Here is a 23,135-nt window from a genome sequence, read left to right as displayed (position 1 = left end):
AAGGAAGGCGAAAGAAATTTATGCAAAATATAAATGTCTTTGTTCCTTCGACAATGTAAATATAAGTAACTACATTTCGTTACTTTGACAAGTAATACTGAGCTTATAATTACTTCTTAGTAATTATTTGAGATTAGTGCCGTTAGTTATTATTTAAGGTACTTAGTAATTAGATTTGTTAAGATATGTTATTTCCCTTCCGTATCTTTGGTGCGTGGTAATTAAGAGACCGAACGCGGCGGCTTGTTCGCGGATGCATTTATCTTCTTCCGGTGTTAGTGACTCCGGAAGTGGCTGTCTGCTCAATTGGCTGTCCTTTGAGAAAGTCTCGCACATCTCGCGCGCGGCTTTCGCGAACAACGTCTGATTCCTCTCTATTTGCTCGGACTTCAAGCAGTTTGACCATAGTTTCTTCTCTATTTCCCGGTACTTCCGCTGCTTCTCGTTCACCTAAAAATTACAGATCGATTAAAACATCCTCGAAATTTTGTTACTTCTCCAAAGCTGATATTTACCAGCCGAATCTCTTTCACGGTGTCCGCGTTATTAGGCTCAATTGCCAGAGACATTTGCAACTGTTCCATTGCGCACTTGTATTCGCCCATTTTGAATAAAGCTCGCCCGTGACTGTAACATAAACCTCGTTCTCATCTGCCTCATATTCCTTACCGACTGATCGTAATTATCGTTAACATAACATACGTGAAATAAGTTTTTGCTGACGGTACGGTTACTCTGTTGCACGCGTTGCAAGCACGACGAGGCATGTCCTCCAAGTTGTAACAAATCGCGAGGTTGCTGTAGCCTCGCGAAATCAACTTGTTGAATTCTTCCTCCTCCTCATCGTTTTGTAACTCTGCTTCTTCCAACCAGTGAATCGCTTTCGCATACCTAACATTATATCAAAGTTAATATAGCATCGAGAACGTCTAAGTATCAAGAACACTTACTCCCTTATCGCTTGCTTGATTCTCTTTTTCTTAAAACAGTCTTTAGCGTTATTGAATTTCGCCCGTGCCCGTCTGACAGCATTTTCGAATTTTTTTTTCTCTTCTATGGAAAGATTGTCGAGAGTCTCAACCGATCCGTTGTCTACAAAGTCTAACAAGTGGACGATGAACAGGATCTGCTCATTTGGAGGAATACGAGGAGCACAACCATATCTTCCATATGCCAAATCAGGATGTACAATGAACATTGCAATCTCATGTTTTTTCATTGTTGTTATAGCAATTTCTAAGCCAGGTAACAATGCGCCCTGGTTGAGACGGAATGTTTCTGCCCCTCCACGAGTGAAACTGGAATCGAATGGTTCATCGTTGTACTCGAAGTAGCCGAGATACTTTATGGTAACTTGAGCATCGAAAGGTATACTCTCTCCAACTCCTTTCTGTTTAACCAGCTTCATAATCTGCAAATAATATAAGAAGTCACATGATGTCTCCAAAAATAATCGGTCTCAAGTTTTAATGGCATAAAGGTTCATTTACTTTGCCATTTCCAAGAATATCTGTCATTTTAGTCTTCAGTTCGTCGAAGCTTACACCAAATATAGTGACAGGATTATCTCCGGTGGAATCATTATTTTCTTCGTCCTCAAAATCATCCATGTTCAATAAATTCAATGCTTCTTCATTCGTTAATGAAATATTGTGGGAGTAAGAAAATTCTTCATCATCATCTTCGCGATATTCGCCGATTTCGAACACCACGCCATCTTCCGCGGTTAAATCTCTGGAATAGGTTAAATCATCCCAATAGATATTTTACTATATATTGATATTAAATTCATTAATAGACTGCAGATTTTATGCATGTTTACTCTTTGTCCTCTGAATATCGTGAAATGTTTACAAAAATTACACTTTCAGCTGATTTGGAACATAGTATAACCTCTAATGAGGGGAACAAATTTTTTATCACAAATATTGTATAATTCGTATAAATGAATTCATAGAGATCTATACTTGTATAAAGATCCACAGATTACCTATAAACGATTACATTAATTCTATCTTACGTACTTTAATGTGAATCCATCCATTTCGCTTACACACTTCGCCATTTTAAAGGGGCCTACTTGCTGGTCTTCTATTGCACTAATAACTGTCGCAAATAAAACTTAATTTACATGTTCACTCACGAGCATGAGTGTTTTATGTCACTAGCGACTATAGCGCGATCTATGCGCAAGCACAAACACGTTTTGTATATTTACAATTTACAACGTGATACATATTTTGTCCTCGACATCAAGTGACTATTAAAAAAAAACAAAAATTTCTTTAAAAACTATATATTGAATAACGGTCACATTGAATTATTTTCACACCATGAGCGACAGAACTTTTCTTGATGTTAATGATTCAATAATAACAAAAAATTTAACGTTACCAGTAAGTAAATAGAATAATGATAAAAATATTTCATTGTAATTAATATATTTCAATGTTATTATTTATTTCCTATAAATATTTGCAATTTCTGCTAGGAAATTGCAGCACAGGCCAATTTATTGAAACAGATAGATTCGAAACCTTTTTTCATCATCCAACCTACCCCCGGTAAATATACGTAAACATTGCAAAGAAATAATAATAACAACAATAACAATTATTATTTATATATTATAATCTCTTTCAGGAATTTGTATAAAAACAAAGACAGACGGAGGAGAGAAGGTTTTTATAAATATATGCACATCAGATAAAATACCAGCACCTGAAGATATATCGGATGCAAAGCTTTTCGAGTTACAATTAGAAGAAAATCAAGATTTTCTTATTCCTTTGAGTATTGGCAACGAAAGGCTTGAATCTGATAAAGGTATTTATAAATACCTATATAATATACGATAAAAGTATTCTTTATGCGTATAACATGATTAATATTGCAGGTGGTTCTCCCTGTATAACGTATGATGTTGCATTGAATGTAAAATATTTTGAAAAATGCCAGCAGAAGAAAAATTTCCTACATTTCACAATATTAGTTATAATCGAGGGTGTAGGGATGAAGAGCAATAGAACTTTAAATGCAGAGGACTATGTGATTCTTAAAAATCGCAAGGTATCGTTGTTTTGTTATTAGAAGAGACTGACTGAAATCAATGGAGAATTCATGTTATGCTAATTACAGGTCATGGGGAAATTACAACAACACAAAATCGAAAATCGTGAACCAAGAACTCATTCCCAAGCGAAAAAACCACTTATTGAGGAAATCAAATCTTCTACAACAGAGACTTCTAGAAAAAAAATTATCGAGATAGAAAACTCTCCTACGTTGAATTACATATTGTTGAAACAACCTTTAGAAGGGCCTGCAAAACATTTGATTGGCTTATTTGAAATGCCTAAAGGGGTAAGGTGATTAAAATTTCATTTACCATCTACATCGGAGAAAATAATGGGTTTTTATATTTTTTGCAGATTAATGGCGAGGATGTGCAGGTACTACTGGACGAGGATCGTATTGTAATTACTGTTGATAAAACTGGGCTCACACACGACCTTTCAGTTCCTTATATTATAGATGTAGCTAGTGTAAAATGCCGTTTAGATAAAAATCTCAAGGTAAGGGTAAATATTTGTGAAACGCGATTGTATTTTAAAAAGATCTCATGCTAGATCAACAATGTTTTTAGGTACTGAGGTTGGATATGCCTGTCCACAGTGATACATGCAGTATTAAATAGATAATAAATACAGATTAATCTTGTAAATAGTTTTATTGTAACATTAATCATATTTCGAAACAAAAAGAAGTAGTATCTTCTGATTTCTACTATCTCTTTTTTTCTTTTTGCAAGAATAAAACTTTAAATGTGCGTGATTACTGTTAGGTTTATGAAGTCGAGTGAAAAAAAACCTGTATACAAACAATACAAACTATGAATTGTACCTACAGTTAAAAATTACGGGGGAACACAACTTATCCATTTTTGGTATAAGCACTATTACAGAATACCCAACAAATGTAAAAACAAATTTGCATTATGTACAATTGTGTTCTGTACATAAGAACTATATCACAAGCATTGGCAATGGAATGTAAAACATGTGATAATAATTGCATTTCATAGTTTGCATAAAATTTCAGATATGCACAGTGTACCGTCCCGATAACACTGTCCAAAAAAGTAAAACTTTTTTCGTGTTTTGCAATATCTGTTGGATAATTCTTATAGACTTTGTCATTCTAAAACCAAATCCGAAAACAAAATTGCTCTATCACGCAACTGTTTCGAAAAATATTGGTTTTTTCAAAAATGCATGATTTTGATAAAAAATTACGTGTTACGCAAAAACTGAACTTTCTCGCATGTTTAGTATCACCCAACAGGTATTGCAAAATAAATTTGCTGTTGGACAGTCTAATCTTTTGAGATTCACGATCGATTTAAATTTCCGTGTAGAACGTTGGCCTCTCGATACCGATCATAGTAAAAACGTTTGGCAAGAGATACACCGTGTTCACACCTATCATAAAACAAGTTAGATATTTGTAGACTAGATCAACAAGAACTTTACTCTTGTTTTCCAAAGAATTCTCGCTTTTCATAAGGTCCTTGGCACTGACTTTTAATATGGCACACATTGTCCCATAGCTGAGGGATTTGCACACAGCTCTTGTCGCAAGAATGCTACAGAATCCGAGTATCGTTCTAAGTATCAAACAACCAAACATTGCGTACGATGGCCATAAAATATGATATGGCGGTGTTTGAGTGGGAGTTATCATTGCTCCAGTCTTATAATTCAGCCATGCCCCGACATGAACTCCAGTGGTAACGGACACCACCATACTTGTGTCACCTCTACAATAAAAATACAATAAATTACAATTGCATCAACGTAGTTCCATAGAGCGGAAACATCACATTTTTTACCTGGTCGGTGTCCATCTATTACTCGTGGGATAGTAGACTACAACGAGTATGCTGATAGCAACCAGGGTTGCTAAAGCCCAAATATTAGAAACGAAATAATAATCTGTCATGTCCACCAACGGTATCAATGGAATCATTAAAGCGACGGCTAATATTAAGCCTGCAAGAATATCTAACACTGTGTGCATGCCCAAATAGAGCCTGCTCATGCACACAAGTGTGCACCTTTTAAAGAAAGAAAGATAGCTATGCTTTACAACCATTATTGACTTTATAAACCCACCATTCAAGCATAATGTATCACTTACCAAAGAAAAGCAATCATACAGCCAATAGGAAAAGGATAAATATATCTATTCATTGTAAATAATACTACACTGAAAGGAATTGATATACCAATCATGGCATGAGTAGACGGCATGCCATACTCTTCTGACCATTTCGCTTGCAATCGAACTGCTGGCGGGCATGCGGGTCTTGGCCAGCAAATAATATCTTTCAGTATCTGGCCTAAAGAAATAAATTTTTTCATAGTTTCACTGAAATATAAAATATACGAAATTTTATTAGATAATGTTACCTGTGGTCATAACAATGGCCCACACTAAAACAACTCGTCTACCGACCGCCCCGTCGATATTCCAAAACCAAAACGGTATAAATGTGGAATAGAATATCTCGTCGCCTAATTGCGTCCCGAATAAGAACAGATAATACCAAAAGTAATTCGTTATGGTGTAATTCGAATTCTCGCTGGTCGTCGGTAAGTGTTTTCGTTCGTCGTTCGATGCGGTGAGGTTTCTCCTCGCTGTCGGAACGTGACCATTTCTCCTGGATTCCGCAGAGTTTCGCGTACAGTCGCCTAAATCCTGTTCAAACGTTGCGGACGTGATTTCGCGCGTCTCCTCCGTCGAGCTGCCCTCGTGACGATGCTCTTCCGTGGAATCCCTTTTGTGATGATGTATCCTCACTCCGAACGCTTTTTGAATCTTCGCAACCAAACACGCATCTTTCAGATGTTCTACAGTTTCAGACCACATATTTTCTACATATAATGCACCACCACTCTTATCGCTGGAGTAACATTTTCTCTGACAATTCGCGGAAACATTATATCGATCTACTGGAAAGCGGCTACGTTAAATACATGTATGTATTTAGGAGCTAACGCAAGAGATCGTAATGGTATACCCAAAGCAATAAAAACAAATGGAAGAAGGATAAAATATGCGTGTGCACGGTTCAACACAACTCTTTCACGCGAATGTTAATTGACATGTAGATTATTCATGATTCACTGAAGAACTTTATTTGAATCGTGTAAAAAATTTCTAATAATAATCGAAGCCGCAGCTTCGATCCTCGTCCTGACGGAGGGCTCAGATGCGCGTGGAATCGACGATTTTCCCATACATCATCTGAAAATACAATGGGTCCTCGCGAATTCCACAGTACGTCATTTAACACTTGCTTTAATTCACGTATGGTCACATTACAGACGCTATGCCTGCGGTAGACTCACCGCATTCGATGCGAGACTGCCGACCACACTTTATGGTCGCTTTACAACGAAATCGACGGTTTAGATCGGCCGAACACTTACAGGTGGCGATATCGTAGTATTTTAAACTACTGTCGATCAAGAAGAACAAGAACAACACAAAATTCATGTTCTTACAAATAAAAACGAAAAAGAAAAAGAAGAAAGTAATATAAGGATCGATGCTTGTTATATTCGAAACATTCCACACTATTATTTGCGCTGTGTTATGCGAATCCAAGCGAAATAGTCAATAAAATAGACCCAGTCCCCCGCATCCTACAATGTACAAAAAACAGTCATCCCATAAGTCGTGTTTTTCTTTCGAATGTAAAGTACTCACGATTACTTTTAATCATTAACTGGATGTACGGGTCTCGTCGAAATGGCGGAATCTATATGACATCCACGAAGGAATTAATCAACAAATTTATTTCTTTCGGTGTAAAAAGAATCGCTAAAAATTTTGATAGATACGTTCTTGTTATTTTTACAAAATATTGTAAAATAGTCGCTTTTAGTGCTCCGTAAACCTAGTCGTTTCAACATGAAACTTTGAATTAGAAAAACCTCCACCTTATTTCGAGCCTTGAATCACAACATAGAGAAAGGTTTCCACGAAAATACGGTGTGCCAAAATGTTGAGAATGACTTCTAGGATGACCTAATAAAATACGTAATACTTGCTAATTCGATAACATGTTCTAATCGAGTCGCTATTAATTTCGATTTAAAATTGCGAAGTACAGTCAGCAGCCGAAGACACGTTTGCTATCACAGAAACACTTCCACGTAGAGCTTACAATTTCTTACGATTGAAACACGTGTCCGATAAGAGCGAAATTTTTTACAGACAGCGAGACGTCCGAGTTGTCAGCGCTCTGGTGAACGTGCAAGTCCGGTGTGGTCACAGGGCTCACGCTGTCTATGCTGGGCGAGTTCATGCTCTGCATGTCGTACGCTTTGCCGTCTTGAACGTTCAACGGGACGATGATCTCGTTCAGATGGTTCTGGGGCAGAATGGTGATGATCGGAGTCACGCCTGTCTTCGATTGACAATAGCTCTGGGCGTTTTGATACTGTGCTCTGCACTTCTTCTCGTGCACGAATAAACTACCATTGTGGCTGTACGCTGTGCCACAGATCTTGCAGGCGTACGGTTTCTCGCCGGTGTGCGTGAACCTGTGCTCCTTCAAGTATTTCAACCTCCTGAACGATTTCCCGCAGGTTTTACAATGGTAGTTGGCCTCCCCGGTGTGCGTTGTGATGTGCGCTTTAAGGGTGCACGACTTGGCGAAAGCTGCGCTGCAAAAGTGGCATACGAAGGGCCTGTCCCCGGTGTGAGTCCTCTCGTGGTTGATACAGTTCGAGTTCGACGTGAATCCTCGGCCGCAGTACTTGCAAACGTGTGGCTTGTAGCCGGTGTGCGTTCTCATGTGGAACATCAATCCTGTGTTCTGTCGGAACGTCTTGCTGCATATGTGGCATAAATATCGCTTGAAGTTCGCGTCCTCCGGTTCTTTGGCGCGCTCGTGTATCCTCGCGTGTCTCTGCAGCTTCACCTCCTTCTCGAAGGATTTATTGCACTCCTCGCAGCGGTACGGCTTCAATATCTCGGTCGCCTTCTGCTGGTCCTTGTCCTTCTCCTCGCAAGAGCAGTTGTCGCCGCAACTCGTGCATCCCTCGTCCTTCGAGTTGTGCATGTTCAGCTGGTGCTTCGACAAGGACCTCTTAGTGTCGTAGGACTTTCCACAGATTTTACAAGGGAAACCCTTCTCCTCGTTGTCCGAGTCGAGCTCCTCTCGTATCCAACTGTTTATCAGTTTAATGGCCGACTTTTCGTCGGAAGGCTTTTGAATCTCCAAGCTTGTCTCGTCCTCGTTGTGTCCGTACCGCTTCTTGTGACTCTCCAGTCTGTCCAGCCGGAAGAATTTCATGTTGCAAACATTGCAAACGAATTTCTTCTCGGTGTGTGTCAGCAAATGATCCTGAAGCAGTTTGTCCGTGGGACAAGATTTATTGCAGTATTTACAACGATGAAATGCCGTGTTGTCGAACGCATCGATTCTTGCGTTTAACATATCGGAATCTAAAGTGTACTTCTTAACCGCGCCTCTACTCTCATTATTTACATACGCGTCTCTAATTTCTTTTCTACCATCGTTCGTTTCGTTAACTGGCTCCTCGCTAATATTCTCGAATTTTCGTTTGTCCCTAATTTCTTTCAAGATCGAGAGAACCTCTTTCGGATTCGCCCTTTTGTGGATGTTTAAGTGTCTTACCATAGTGTCGGTTTTCTTAAAACTCTTATTACATATGCTACATAATACTGGCTTAGCTTTCTCCTTGGCTTTGTGCAGTTTATTATGCTTCATCAGATCGTTCAGATGCAGAAATTGTTTGCTACATTTGTCGCATGTGAATTTCTTTTCATTGTGCGTCGCTATGTGCCTGTCCAGGGATCTCTTACTGGAGTAACACCTAGAACATTTTGAACAGGTGTAAAGACTCTGAGAAACCGTATCCCTAACATTATCTGAATGATCGTTCTCTACAATATCTCGTTTAACGTTTGCATTCTTCTTTATGTATTGCCTCTGCCTCTCTTTATGGTTTCTCAAGTTCTCCATAGAAGTCACCCTTTTGAACATGGTAGTCCTTCTTGTTCTGTAAGCTTCTCTGCCCACTGTACTCTTCTCAGATCCTGCTGAGAGTCTTTTACTACTAACGTTACTTAGATGACTATTGGTCTCAATGGACTCGTTCGATTCATTAATTGCTTCTCCATCTTTATAATCTGAAGACTCCTCTTGAGCAGCTATAGAAGGTATGTCTGCCTCTATTTTGACGAAACTAGTGTTGAAGGTGTAATCTGTCTGGCAGCACTGATCCTGGCAAAGAAAAAGAAAGTACATATGCTAGTCGTAGTGCACTGTTACTATTACTTTTAACCAAGGAATCTTTTGATTGACTGGTTTAGCGAACTAAGAGTACTTGATACGATTCTTACAATGCGCTACGGCAAAAGTGCTGTGCTAGGAGATTCCTAGACATCGACGGGAAAGAGTTAACATTGAAACCCTCACCTTGGTAGTCCTAAACCGATTGCCATTATATATTGTTGTCAATTTGCCACAGAGTTCCCTCAACCATGCATCCGATCGCTGACATTGCTTCCTTAACTCGTACGCCTGGTTTACTTTGATCGAACATTGCATGCAGACAGTGGCAGGCAGACCATCGTTCTCTGTCATCTAATCAGGACAAACTATTAATGGTAAAGCAACAGAAGAAGGTCGAGAAGACATAGGAAAGATTAAATATCAGAACTGACCTCCACGCCGCTGCACAAACGAAATTTATCAGAAAAGCTCGACGTGTCTGTGGCACCCGAATCATTTCGAGTGGCACCAAAGATGTATTGGTTATTTAGATTCGCTGTAAGACAAACGCGGCAAAGATCGCCAGTATCATCGGGCAGACCTCTGTCTTTGCTTTCGATCTCCATCGGATCGGAGTGAAAACGATCGTTCGATCAAAAGCGGATTCGACTTTCGAACTTTCCACGATTGTCAACGTGATGTCATCGTTCAGATACGCTGCAGCGGCGTTCACCATTACGCGAGCTTTGTTTCTTTCGTTCGCGGAAGGCCATTAGCGTCTCTGGTAGAGTTTCTATGAAAACTTAATGATTCATCGGAGAAATTCGACGATTTCCACGGATGCTCTAGCCTCCCGAGACTGTAATCATTCATTATGGTTATCGCCGCCGTTTAGCCGGGCAGCGGGGCCGCAATAATTTTAATGAAAAGCCGAAATTACAAGAATAGGAAAAACCAGGCGGGACAGCGGCGCGCGGCGGTGTCTGTTTACGATGGTTATCCGTGACACAAGCAGACATATGTAGAAATCGCTAAGGCAACTATCCGAGACGGTTCATGTGATAAGTACTATATATCATTCGAAAATCGTGGCGGACAATTGTCAAATTCGAACGATCGCCTAAATGGAGGAGTCACCGCGGAAAAAGCCTCGGGAGAGCGGCTCTGATCAAACGGACGCCGCGGGCAGCGGGAAACTTGACAAGGAACAGACAAATGGACCCTTAACCTATGACGTTTTAAGAATTGTTTTTAAAGAGCTGAACGGAATGGAACTGTCGAGGGCATCGATGGTTTGCAGGTGCGAGCTCGATTATGCATCTGTGTGCATCTTGTTTGTTAAAGCGGAGGAAAAAAAGGCTCGTTTTTCATTGTCCCCCCTCTCCCCTGAGAAAACTTGTCTCCTGCGAAATACAGTTTTCTTTCGATATAAGACGATGGGTTCGGTATTGTTTTCGACATATTACGGATGAGGGTACCCATTCTGCTCGACATTGTTTTCTAGTGGGCTCGAAAAGGGTATCTTCCGTCAAAATAGGATCAAGAATGCATATATTTTTGTCAGATTTGACTGCCCGTCTTCCTAGAGGCTTTGTAAAGTCTCTGCTAGCACGTAGAATTTCTATTCCAGATCCTGGCTAGAGGCGGCGAAGGACGAAAGACGAACTAGAGGCCCTACCTACTTCATACAGAACTGTAAAGACCTTTTAGCCAATGAGAAATGGAGTATGGAACGTGTTAAAGCACATTGCATCAAAAAATTGCAGATTAAGCCTGCACTAGGATTATTTTTCACAGCACGTTCCGTACCGTTTAGTCAACCAGGTACCCGGCTTTCGCTATACCATAACTCTACGATTGAATTTTCATTTATGATATATTTTATAGATTGCCATTGTAAGGTCCTCCCCCCAAATTGTGATACTATAACGTTGGGGACTCACGGGGTTGTCTTGAACGACAAAGAGATTGAAGGAAATGTGGAAAACATTGTGTGCACATTTCTTCCCGACATACCGGACGTAACGATTAAGACATTTGTGATCGGTGATAATTCTGCGACAAAAAATGACATATCCATGTCTGTGGAGAACTACAGCGAAGAGATCAGAAAAGTACTGAGTACACCAGACAAGAACGCCAATAAATCTAAATGCTTATTGCTGTTCTGTGACTTAAGGGGTCGAGGGTTTGCAGTGAAATTGGCTAACTCGTTGAGGAAAAGGTAATGGTCTCCGAAGACTTTGGTATTAGTGTTGCGAACCCTGGACAATGACGAAATATACATATGTTGCATCTGTTGAATTTAGTTACACCGCAGACGAGCTCTCTGTATGGGGAGGAATAGCAAAAGATTTGTTAGTTTGTAACGCGAAGGATAGTAAGAACGACAGGTGCGGAGAATTTGCATTCTGCGTCGGTATTACTCTGACTGGAGCGGTAGACACTTGGTCAGTAATCGTTGGCAGAAGTTACAAGACCAAGGAGGCCGTAGAACGGCGGATAAAATCGTTCAGGTATCGCGTTCGTTTAAAAAAGCATTCCATAGGACTCATGTTCGCGTGTTTCGCACGCGGCGAATACATGTTCGACGAGTGCAACGTGGAGTCGACGATCTTCAAAAAATATTTCCCGGAGATACCGTTGGTCGGTTGCTTCGGCGATGGAGAATTTGGAAAGAACACATTATACAAAGGTGGGTGATTTACCCTCTTTTTCCCACGTTTACACAAACATGTAAAACTCACTCACACCCGTGTGGTATATATCTTTACAGATTCATCTAACAAAAACGCGAAGTGGTTCAACGTGAAGTCCACGATCTTTTTAATAATCACATACGGTTAAGTTTCACGTAGCGATATGTGATTCGCTCTCTACTAACACGTTTGTACAGGGGACATTTATAGATTAAAGTCATTTAACTCGAATATACACCGAAACGTACATTACACCGCTAGGAAGAATAAACTCAGCAATCCCAACGTGAATCGGTAAAAAAGTGTGTTGTATAACAATGTGTGATAATATATTCTATGTTCATATAAAATTGCTTCGCTTTGTTGTCTCCTTGCGTGCCGTCCAACAACCGTTCGGGTTGAAGGGAAAGCGAGATTATCAGCACAGGGAACGACGGACCCCTTTAATAAAGTATACACGTTACTATTTAGTTTCGCGCGATAGGACAATATATCCGGTGTAACCCGGTAGTTAATTGGGCAAAAACCTGCACCTCTTTGAATACGATTACAATGTTTAAGGCACCGGCGAGCAACCACTTGACAGTATTTCCGCACATACGATATCGTGTCCGAGATAAACCGAAAGAAACTGGGCCGTGAGAGGGTCCGGTAACGTCCATCATGATATTCTCAGTGTTTATAAGAAACTTCCAACCCTGCGGTCTTCGCTAACCAATTAAGACGGCCGATAGGACCCCGTCGACATTACCACAACGAAATTTCTAGTCGGCCGTTCAAATTCTCTAGTAATTACTGTCTTACGAATCGCTCCTCGACTTCACAACGTTCTAGCTTCTCGCGGCTAGCATTATGATTCTAAGTAGGACCGTGCGCGTTGCGGTTTTCTTCGTCGGTTTGTATGATTTCGCGGTTGGACGATCGTGGAACAGCGGTTTGCAACAAAAGTACGATGGATACGGAGAAGACTGGATCTTCATGCCCGATGGAAACGGAAAGCCGCAGGTGGCGGTCCTGAAACACACGGAAACGGACACGCGGGGCATCTTTGACGAGTCTCAGGTTTCCTACTTCCTCTATACCCGGTAATACTTAAGGATACTCTCAATTAAAAATACATATTGCTTTGATTAACGACGTTGGAGCTGTGTGCCCTACGGCAGTGGTTTCCAAACTTTCTGTTATTACGCCCCCCTCTAAAATTTAATATTACGTTACGAAAGCTTATTTATAAGTATACATTTTTTGAGCGTCTCCTTTTGAACTAGCCGCTGCTCCCAGTTTGGAAATCGCTGCCTTATGGTCACCTCTCATTTCATTAGACCACGATCGTTCCCCGCTTCTCCTTCCTTGATCCTACGATAAAAATGGAAATAATCACTAGACTGCGGACTTATAATATTGTAATAATATTACAATTTTTAAAGAACAGAGCATATTTGGCTGCTGTATCTTACGATCGATGAAGACAATTTTTATTCTACGTAAAGATCCGCCGTCTAATGATCATTGATGAGCACAATTCGTTCGACGTGTGAAAATCGCTTGCGTTTCAAGAACTGGCCCAGTAAACGGCACCCAGTTGTACACGAACGACACCGTGGGGCTAAGCAAGTCCACGTTCAATCCATCGCGGATAACAAAGTTCATAACTCATGGATGGAAATCGAGCGCGATGAGCGCCGGTCTCGTCAACATGAAAGACGGTAGGTACGAGTTTTCAGAAATCTCTCTAAAATCTGTAACCTCGTGAACAAATCCTATTCTCGTAATCCACAGCGTATCTAAATTACGACGACTACAACGTGATTATGGTCGACTGGCAGCCGCTGGCCGCTAGCACGTTCTATCTTGGCCCGATGCGCAACACGGAAACGGTAGGAAAAACGGCTGCTGAATTCATTGATTTCCTAGGCGCGGAAACGGGTCTGAAAACTGAAAACATTCATTTCCTTGGTACGTATCATTCCGGGTGCTACTATTAGGATTTTTTACTTGCTCTCACTTGGCTGGTTATTCTAAGGGCATTCTCTTGGAGCGCACGTTGCCGGGAACACCGGAAGTTCGCTGAAATCTGGACACTTGGGTAGGATAACTGGCTTGGACCCTGCGCTACCAGGATTCCATTTGCTCACCACCGACAAAACACGGCTAGACTCCACGGATGCGTCGTTCGTCGATGTGATTCATTCCTGCGGCGGAGTGTTGGGGTACTTGCAACCTTTGGGCAGCGTAGATTTTTACCCGAATGGTGGAACAGCTATTCAGCCCGGTTGTTGTTGTATACCTGAAGTCGTAGGTAATGTATCCCGATAGATCTTCTTGGAGGACCTCGCGTATTCGTTTAATGGTATCTTCACATCTCGCAGAGGCGTGCAGTCACGGCCGGTCCTACGTATACTTCACGGAGAGCATTAATCCCAAAACGACATTCCTCGCAAAGAAATGCAACACGTGGGATCAATTTGTGAGCGGTAATTGCAGTCATTCCGAGACTACGTTCATGGGAGAACACGTGGATTTATCGACTATCGGGACATATTTTCTCAGGACAAGAGCGGATCCACCTTACGCATACCAGGAGGAGATAACTGATAACACGGTTTAAAGTTCCAGACGTGTTACGAATTAGATTCGTGTAGATACAAGAATTACTCGCATTATCTGGAAGACGTCTAATGTAAAATATCTCGTTTTAATAAATAATAGTTACAGTATTATACATCTCGGATAAAATTATCTCGTACTCTATCAGTTTCCAAATATTTGATCTTCTTAAAACGCATGATACTCTTACCTTACCTACAAAATACTTATGTACTCGTTCGATGTAACTAACAATCGCCGATAGCTTTGGGAATGATTTAAACGCTTAGATTGGTTTGTACAGCAGGGTTGTAACGTATTTCTTGCGATAGCGATGCGTAGCGGACAGAACCATTACGCTGTCTTTGATACTTAAGGCGTACAAATGATTTAACATAACGTGGTTTGGCTCTGGCAGGAGGGTTGGTTCACACTGAAATAATAGTATCAAGTAGTTCTCGAAGTAACTATGATACCCTTTGAGTACTCTACCCTCGTTTACTTACAGATAAAGGAGTATCTTTGTTCAGAATAACTTGTAGCAAATGAGGTGGTAATATAGGCGGACCAGTTATTTTTTCCCATGGCTTATGGGGAGGAACTTCTTGACCATACTCTGTCTGAGCACTACTGATAATACCTTCGCTATCCTTCGCAAGCGCTTGAAATACTTCGAAGTCTGATTTTTTTACAGATACAAGATTATTCTTGGAGCCCATTCCGTTGTCAACAATTTTCTGTGAGAAGTAGAAAGGTGGGAATCATTTCAATCAATATTATAACATCAAATGTAATGAGGAACTTACTATATCTGGGTCATGCCTCCATTCACCATCAACATAGAACTTATACTGATGCTCCCCTTCTGGTAGATCAATAATTGTTACAAAATCCCCATGACTTTTCACCATGGGCAAAGTTTTCCACCCTGTGAATGTTCCGCTAATGTAAACCTGTTTGCCGCCTCCCTCCCATTTGAAGACTGTGGGCAACACTTTGCTATCGGCAACTTTGGTTCCCTCAGATACTGTGTTAGAACGTGGGCGTTGTGGGCCAAAGTCATCTCCATTGTGTTGTCCACCAGTCTGTCCATAGAAAGAGTATCAAGTTATCGAACTATAGATATTATAACTGAAATGTTTAAGTGTCACATAGTGCGATCGCATTTCACCTGTTCTTAACTTATATTAAAATGAAATTTGCACTGTTATTAAATTTCGTAGCTTGTTTAGAGCACTCAATAATTAACTGGAGAAGTGATATTGTACGGTTTCGTATCGTGCAGTTTAGGAATTTTTTAATGAAATCATACTTTAGCAAAATAGGGTTCCTCATCCTCGTGGGACGATTGGAAAACTAATTTCTGACTTGGCTTTTTATCAAAAACGAAAGCTTGGCCTTCTTTTCCTGGCGACGGCGGAGGATGTTCTTTGGTATGACGATGTTCTCTACCCGAGGAGCCCCCGTGATGATGACCAACCGGGTGATTACTACCCGCGTTACCCATTGTCAGCTCGTGGTTCCTGTCGTAAAGAGAAATAAATGTCACGGGCAAAATGTCACGCATAAGTCATCGAAACAATATGCAGCAAAGTACATCCGTATCCCCCACCACTCCGGATTTGTTTACGACAATGCAAGATTTCGCAAAAAGAAAAAAAAAATGACTTCGCTCACCTAGACCGAACGGTGACCAAGTTTCAAGTCGAAATCGTCAACAGCTACTTCCTTTTCATTGGTGTTTTTCGTGTTTCACCGTGCGTCACTCGGAAATCGCAAATCAATTACGTCGGAAAATGAAAATGTCGAAAACCGAGTGATAAGACCGAATCCGAATCCGAAAATGGCCGATCCGCTTAGGATCTACTTATCTGCGAAGCTGATGAAAATGATCATTGAGTGCATCGGAAAACATGATGTACGCCCTCTAAAATTATGCATTTTGCTGTCTGTAATATCGACGCTGTTGGAAATGTGAGGTAACACAGATCTGTATAGACTGTGCAGGTGTTCGTGTAATGCATTTTTCTGTCTACGCACAGTGCAGACCTACACCACCGATGAGAAACTGCCAGCCCCTGTCACCGATGAAAGATATTCAAAAACCCATCTTAGACTGCGAGCTTCAAAATGGGTCCCAGGTGGGTACTGGGAGCGGTCGGTAACGGCCCCAATGTCGAGATACTCTCGTCGGTTGTGGAACTAAGAACGTGGAACTATCACTGATCTCAAATACCAACATCGCTAAACATGCCGCGCTCGCTACCTAAATAGAACATTTGCTCGTGAATTACGGAAAAAACGACAGTGACAGAGGCAATAAATAAACGTATAATGCGTAGAATGAAAATAATTATTTTTTATTGTACAATTTCATTACACTCTTATTGCCTTCTTATTTTCCATATTGTTCACCACTGTAATCATTCTTTTATAATCGATAGTTTATAGGTGTAGTTAATTAATTTGGAACTTATTGCGATATTTATAAAATAATGATTATTCAACAAAATATATTCTGCAATAGTTATAGAATAAAAAAAAAGAATAAATACTATATTCAAATATTGACAAAATTCAATCGTTCTTATTGTGATCCGTAGTAAAAAACAGAAAACTAATTTTTTACTTATTTAATCGATAATACCACTTCTAATGCTCGACTGCATTGACTGCAATTATTCAAGTAGAGGTAGTAACGAAATAAAAGTGTTAAGTAATGAAACTAACTTTCGAGGGCTCTTATCCATATAATGCTATTTGGAGGCAGTATTATTGCTATTTGTACAAACGCACAGATACACAGATTCTTATATCTTGCAATGCACGGTGTTGTTTTATCCGTCAACTGATTTCGATGAAATTTTCAGTTTGTGTATCACTAACATAGAGGAAAAGACACATATTTTAAATTTTTATTGCGAATTTAAATAAAAAAGTTTTGAAAAGTGTCTGTCATTTTAAGTTTTAATTATAATTGTATTGTTTGCTATTTTTTATACCTTATAGTATTGTTTCTTTACATTTTATATTTTTTATATTTTATAAGCAATAAACTTTATGTATAATCAATAATTGTATTGTTAAATTTGTAACGTAAAGGATTGCGGTGGTTGCGGAATGACAGGAGTCGGAATATCTGGAGACATAGGATATATTTTCCAAAAAAATGTTAGTACAAAGGATGGGAGATAGGTTTTGTTATAAAATAGATTCTTTCAAGAGAGTGAGAGACAAAGCTAGCAACGATTAATTTAGGAAAAGATTTTATATAATACGCGATACCACCATCGGGCGTCCGGTTTATTTCAACCGTACTCTCCTTCTGGGAATACGACGACGACGCGGTTTCGCCGGTTTTCTCATGTCCGATCGGCGGCCGGCCTTCATGGCCGTCCTCTCCGAAACGTACAGAGGAACCAGGCGTCCCTACTCTCAGGCGGCCAGGAAGCTACCCTGTTCTTTCCTCTCGGCGGGCGGCCGGCCTTCATGGCCGTCCTCTCCCATGTATCCAGAGAGGCGTCCAGGTGCAACCCCTGTCCTCTCCTGGGCTGCTGGGCGTCCGATAGCATTGCTTCGTACTCTCCCATCCTGTAGGCGGCCGTGGTCTTACCTCGTCCTCTCCTACAGGTGCAGCAAGAGTGCATGCTCCGCGGTAATCTAACGATATTTATATGGACTCGTTGCTATCTTTATCAATAACGCGTTACTAGGGGTCTAGAAGGTTCCAGACCCCGCGGTTCCCCTTGAACCGCCGGCCGCGCTGCCTCGGCGCAATTCTTCTGTTACAACGGGAGGGGGGGGGGGGTGACGAGGGGTCTTGACGCTTTATTGTTTTCTCGTCGCGTTACAAATTTCATTTTCTGTGAGCAATTGTCAATACATATACATTAGTAACCTCATCTAGACTTTTGCCCGAAATACGGCAATTTGTCCGCACTGTGCAACGCGGCGAAAAGCAAGGAGTCGAACTCGAGGCGAGAAGGACTCACCGCGTCTCTTTCTTTTCATACGCTGTCCTTCTTCGTGTCCGAAACTTCAATCGTTCATTCCACAAGTAAATATCATCGGAATTATATCATATTTGGTTTCATTTTAATCAGAAAAATGCCACGAATATGTTGGTAAAAGTTTCATAAAAAAATAACGAAAAATAAAGAAGTTTTGTAATTGGATTAGTAGTGGTCTTCTGGTGTCACACCGATATAGCCGACAATGTGAGGCCCACTCCTCGGCGACGAAGGTTCTTGAGTTTCGCTGTCCGCTTCTCCGTGCAACATTATATCGGAGACGAATATTCTCTCCGTTTGCATGCCAGTGATTTTGGTGTGCCATAGGCAGAGTTGAGCATTATTTAGATAAACAATTATTTAAATGCCGATTCGAATAAAAGATACTTTATCTTTATTCGTTATACGAAGGTTCGAATAAAAAAAGTATCTTTATTCGACGAGTATCCGATAAATAATTTTATTCGACGAGAATTTTTTCGTCTTTTATCTGTATCTTTTATTCGAAGGCTTCGAATAAATCTTCGAATAACTTTTGTCGAGCGCCGAGCTTCAAAGACCCAGCGACGAGGAGAATAGCGCACGAATGAAAGTTTAAACTTTTAGATTTATCAATATATCCTCATAAAGTTGTGACGATCGAATGGAGGGGATTTTTCTGATTTAAATGTGGTCAAATTCGAGTGTAATCGAACAAGTTTCATTGATACGCAATGTCACGATAAAAATTACAATTTCATTAAAGACAGTCCAAATGACGTCGTGTTTTGACTCATTTTCGTCGGGATAAGCTCTAAAAGTCATTCGTATTAACAATATTGTTCTGATTAAAAACATAAAAGCATAAATTGCTAATAACGCTTGATCTTCCATTGTATGCCATATGGCAGTAGCTTGGTCTTCGACGTTCGTCGCTCGTCGGCCCTCGTCGCCGTTTATTCGTCGAGCTGGCAAAAGTTATACGAAGATTTAGAGCCCGCGGGCAGCCCGGGCAAGTGCCCGAGCCCGCGGGCAGCCCGGGCAGATGCCCGAGCCCGCGGGCAGCTCAGGCAGCCCGGGCAAATGCCCGAGCCCGCGGGCAGCTCGGGCAGATGCCCGAGCCCGCGGGCAGCTCGGGCAGCCCGGGCAAATGCCCGAGCTGCCCGCGGGCTCGGGCATTTGCCCGGGCTGCCCGCGGGCTCGGGCTCGGGCTATTGCCCGGGCTGCCCGAGCTGCCCGCGGGCTCGGGCATCTGCCCGGGCGCTTGCCCGGGCTGCCCGCGGGCTCGGGCACTTGCCCGGGCTGCCCGCGGGCTCGGGCATTTGCCCGGGCTGCCCGGGCTGCCCCAGGGCTCGGGCATTTGCCCGGGCTGCCCGGGCTGCCCGAGCTGCCCGCGGGCTCGGGCATTTGCCCGGGCGCTTGCCCGGGCTGCCCGCGGGCTCGGGCACTTGCCCGGGCTGCCCGCGGGCTCGGGCATCTGCCCGGGCACTCGCCCGGGCTGCCCGCGGGCTCGGGCATTTGCCCGGGCTGCCCGCGGGCTCGGGCATTTGCCCGGGCTGTCCGGGCTGCCCGAGCTGCCCGCGGGCTCGGGCACTTGCCCGGGCTGCCCGCGGGCTCGGGCATTTGCCCGGGCTGCCCGCGGGCTCGGGCACTTGCCCGGGCTGCCCGCGGGCTCGGGCATTTGCCCGGGCTGCCCGCGGGCTCGGGCATCTGCCCGGGCACTCGCCCGGGCTGCCCGCGGGCTCGGGCATTTGCCCGGGCTGCCCGCGGGCTCGGGCATCTGCCCGGGCTGCCCGAGCTGCCCGCGGGCTCGGGCATTTGCCCGGGCTGTCCGGGCTGCCCGAGCTGCCCGCGGGCTCGGGCACTTGCCCGGGCTGCCCGCGGGCTCGGGCATTTGCCCGGGCTGTCCGGGCTGCCCGAGCTGCCCGCGGGCTCGGGCACTTGCCCGGGCTGCCCGCGGGCTCGGGCATCTGCCCGGGCTGCCCGAGCTGCCCGCGGGCTCGGGCATTTGCCCGGGCTGCCCGGGCTGCCCGCGGGCTCGGGCATCTGCCCGGGCGCTTGCCCGGGCTGCCCGCGGGCTCGGGCATCTGCCCGGGCTGCCCGCGGGCTCGGGCATCTGCCCGGGCTGCCCGGGCTGCCCGCGGGCTCGGGCATCTGCCCGGGCTGCCCGAGCTGCCCGCGGGCTCGGGCATTTGCCCGGGCTGCCCGGGCTGCCCGAGCTGCCCGCGGGCTCGGGCACTTGCCCGGGCTGCCCGCGGGCTCGGGCATCTGCCCGGGCTGCCCGAGCTGCCCGCGGGCTCGGGCATTTGCCCGGGCTGCCCGGGCTGCCCGCGGGCTCGGGCATCTGCCCGGGCGCTTGCCCGGGCTGCCCGCGGGCTCGGGCATCTGCCCGGGCTGCCCGGGCTGCCCGCGGGCTCGGGCATTTGCCCGGGCTGCCCGCGGGCTCGGGCATCTGCCCGGGCTGCCCGAGCTGCCCGCGGGCTCGGGCATTTGCCCGGGCTGTCCGGGCTGCCCGAGCTGCCCGCGGGCTCGGGCACTTGCCCGGGCTGCCCGCGGGCTCGGGCTCGGGCTATTGCCCGGGCTGCCCGAGCTGCCCGCGGGCTCGGGCATCTGCCCGGGCTGCCCGCGGGCTCGGGAATTTGCCCGGGCTGCCCGGGCTGCCCGCGGGCTCGGGCACTTGCCCGGGCTGCTCGCGGGCTCGGGCATTTGCCCGGGCTGCCCGAGCTGCCCGCGGGCTCGGGCTCGGGCTATTGCCCGGGCTGCCCGCGGGCTCGGGCACTTGCCCGGGCTGCCCGCGGGCTCGGGCATTTGCCCGGGCTGCCCGAGCTGCCCGCGGGCTCGGGCATTTGCCCGGGCTGCCCGCGGGCTCTAAATCTTCGTATAACTTTTGCCAGCTCGACGAATAAACGGCGACGACGCTCGACGAGGGCCGACGAGCGACGAACGTCGAAGACCAAGCTACTGCCATATGGCATACAATGGAAGATCAAGCGTTATTAGCAATTTATGCTTTTATGTTTTTAATCAGAACAATATTGTTAATACGAATGACTTTTAGAGCTTATCCCGACGAAAATGAGTCAATACACGACGTCATTTGGACTGTCTTTAATGAAATTGTAATTTTTATCGTGACATTGCGTATCAATGAAACTTGTTCGATTACACTCGAATTTGACCACATTTAAATCAGAAAAATCCCCTCCATTCGATCGTCACAACTTTATGAGGATATATTGATAAATCTAAAAGTTTAAACTTTCATTCATGCGCGATTCTCCATCCGCTTACATTGTATGTCGTTTGTCGTCGCTGGGTCCTTGAGTCTCGGCGCTCGGTAAAAGTAATTCGAAGATTTATTAGAAGCCTTCGAATAGAAAATACAGATATAAGATGAAAAAATTATTCGAAGTTCGAATAAATCCACTTCGAATAAAAAAAATTATCTTTTCTCGTCGGATAAATTCTCGTCGAATAAAATTATTTATCCGTTACTCGAACCTTCGAATAAGGAAATTTAAATTTTTTTATCTTTTATTCGTTATTCGAAATTTTTATTTAGATAAATATTTTGCCCAACTCTGGTCGGAGAATATAACATTTGATAATCGATATGGGTCCGTGATGAATCACCTTCTCACCGACGAGAATTTCCTTAGTGGTCTTCTGCACCGACGAAATACCGTCGTTGGCCTTCTGTTTCTTACTCCAGCAAAAATCTATCCTAGAGGGCAGTAGAAAACACCGTATTTTTCGAGCGACACGTTCTCCCGTAAGGCTGGCAGTCTTTATATATATCTCGTCGTTGCCCGAGCTCATTTCTAATTGAACTTTGCTTCGGAACTTTTCAAAAGTTCCTTTTCTTAAAGTTGATATTTTTGCCTAAAATTGGTATTCCTTCGATCGGAGGTCCTTTCATTTATTATATAATAGGTATATGGGCTAATCTTCTTGTGGATCTAGTTGCAACATTTGTCGTTCGTCAGCGTAGAGGGCGTAAGAAATCTAGTTGTTGTTAACGATGTCGGTATTTCAGATCGTGAGACACGAAACCCCATATGGTGATTGGTCTACTCTTATACCTCGTCTGTGGCTATATGTAGCTATTTTTAATTTTAATTCCTACCACTAACGACGCTGTCAGCAGATTTTAGTTCCAGTTGGTAATACAGGATGTGACAGGAAAATGGTAATGGGGTTACGTGACCCCACAAACGTGGGACACGAAAATGCATTGGATACGCATTGGTCTATCCTATACCTCGTCTGTGGTATGATCTTTCCAAGAGAAAGTATATTAGAAGAAACTGTATTGTAACGATCGCATTATTGCCCGTTATTTCATCATAGTGAGACATAGTGACAGCGGGTTCAGAGATTGTCAGCACATCTAGGTACACGCAGTTTACGTAAGGGTTGTAATACATTTTAAAAAGTAGTTGTAGCGGTTGTTTCAAATTTACAGTTTTATATATCATAAAGCATATTAATTCTGCGGTATTGAATAATCTCTTACAGGCAAGAAGGACGATTTTATTTAAATAATTT

General features: G+C 43.5%; 7 protein-coding genes across 7 annotated transcripts; 3 read left to right on the top strand and 4 right to left on the bottom strand.

Annotated features, from left to right (window-relative positions):
* Positions 1 to 34: 34 nt before the first annotated feature.
* On the bottom strand, positions 35 to 2,105 carry Shu (inactive peptidyl-prolyl cis-trans isomerase shutdown). The gene is made up of 6 exons (XM_076799663.1): positions 2,025 to 2,105; positions 1,491 to 1,734; positions 951 to 1,411; positions 703 to 891; positions 516 to 627; positions 35 to 450 (listed from the first exon to the last, which is right to left on the bottom strand). Exons 1-6 carry the CDS (start codon positions 2,063 to 2,065, stop codon positions 163 to 165), a joined length of 1,335 nt encoding a protein of 444 aa, XP_076655778.1. The 5' UTR covers positions 2,066 to 2,105; the 3' UTR covers positions 35 to 162.
* Positions 2,106 to 2,182: 77 nt separating this feature from the next.
* Positions 2,183 to 3,834, top strand: Pih1d1 (PIH1 domain containing 1). The gene is made up of 7 exons (XM_076798893.1): positions 2,183 to 2,396; positions 2,492 to 2,564; positions 2,644 to 2,826; positions 2,897 to 3,069; positions 3,139 to 3,363; positions 3,432 to 3,575; positions 3,647 to 3,834. Exons 1-7 carry the CDS (start codon positions 2,334 to 2,336, stop codon positions 3,695 to 3,697), a joined length of 912 nt encoding a protein of 303 aa, XP_076655008.1. The 5' UTR covers positions 2,183 to 2,333; the 3' UTR covers positions 3,698 to 3,834.
* On the bottom strand, positions 3,712 to 5,931 carry LOC143360227 (sphingosine-1-phosphate phosphatase 2). Its single transcript, XM_076798889.1, has 4 exons — positions 5,472 to 5,931; positions 5,200 to 5,401; positions 4,892 to 5,116; positions 3,712 to 4,819 (listed from the first exon to the last, which is right to left on the bottom strand). The coding sequence occupies exons 1-4, from the start codon at positions 5,929 to 5,931 to the stop codon at positions 4,402 to 4,404; spliced, it is 1,305 nt and encodes a 434-aa protein (XP_076655004.1). The 3' UTR covers positions 3,712 to 4,401.
* A 1,296-nt stretch (positions 5,932 to 7,227) lies between these two features.
* LOC143360225 (uncharacterized) lies at positions 7,228 to 9,944 on the bottom strand. Its single transcript, XM_076798886.1, has 3 exons — positions 9,766 to 9,944; positions 9,518 to 9,685; positions 7,228 to 9,322 (listed from the first exon to the last, which is right to left on the bottom strand). Exons 1-3 carry the CDS (start codon positions 9,937 to 9,939, stop codon positions 7,241 to 7,243), a joined length of 2,424 nt encoding a protein of 807 aa, XP_076655001.1. The 5' UTR covers positions 9,940 to 9,944; the 3' UTR covers positions 7,228 to 7,240.
* Positions 9,945 to 10,437: 493 nt separating this feature from the next.
* On the top strand, positions 10,438 to 12,362 carry LOC143360229 (F-box only protein 22-like). The gene is made up of 5 exons (XM_076798891.1): positions 10,438 to 10,613; positions 10,944 to 11,137; positions 11,201 to 11,537; positions 11,623 to 12,008; positions 12,090 to 12,362. The coding sequence occupies exons 1-5, from the start codon at positions 10,438 to 10,440 to the stop codon at positions 12,158 to 12,160; spliced, it is 1,164 nt and encodes a 387-aa protein (XP_076655006.1). The 3' UTR covers positions 12,161 to 12,362.
* A 502-nt stretch (positions 12,363 to 12,864) lies between these two features.
* Positions 12,865 to 14,620, top strand: LOC143360230 (pancreatic triacylglycerol lipase). The gene is made up of 5 exons (XM_076798892.1): positions 12,865 to 13,097; positions 13,570 to 13,718; positions 13,792 to 13,968; positions 14,036 to 14,311; positions 14,382 to 14,620. The coding sequence occupies exons 1-5, from the start codon at positions 12,865 to 12,867 to the stop codon at positions 14,618 to 14,620; spliced, it is 1,074 nt and encodes a 357-aa protein (XP_076655007.1).
* Positions 14,621 to 14,688: 68 nt separating this feature from the next.
* On the bottom strand, positions 14,689 to 16,478 carry Alc (5'-AMP-activated protein kinase subunit beta-1). The gene is made up of 5 exons (XM_076798896.1): positions 16,276 to 16,478; positions 15,911 to 16,121; positions 15,405 to 15,683; positions 15,105 to 15,335; positions 14,689 to 15,031 (listed from the first exon to the last, which is right to left on the bottom strand). The coding sequence occupies exons 2-5, from the start codon at positions 16,103 to 16,105 to the stop codon at positions 14,885 to 14,887; spliced, it is 852 nt and encodes a 283-aa protein (XP_076655011.1). The 5' UTR covers positions 16,106 to 16,121; positions 16,276 to 16,478; the 3' UTR covers positions 14,689 to 14,884.
* Between the last annotated feature and the right edge of the window lie 6,657 nt (positions 16,479 to 23,135).

This window comes from Halictus rubicundus, chromosome 13 (genome assembly GCF_050948215.1).
Source record: "Halictus rubicundus isolate RS-2024b chromosome 13, iyHalRubi1_principal, whole genome shotgun sequence".
In the NCBI taxonomy this organism is placed as follows: domain Eukaryota; kingdom Metazoa; phylum Arthropoda; class Insecta; order Hymenoptera; family Halictidae; genus Halictus; species Halictus rubicundus.
The sequence above is the reverse complement of the archived record's forward strand: the minus strand, read 5'-3'. Positions and strand labels throughout refer to the sequence as shown.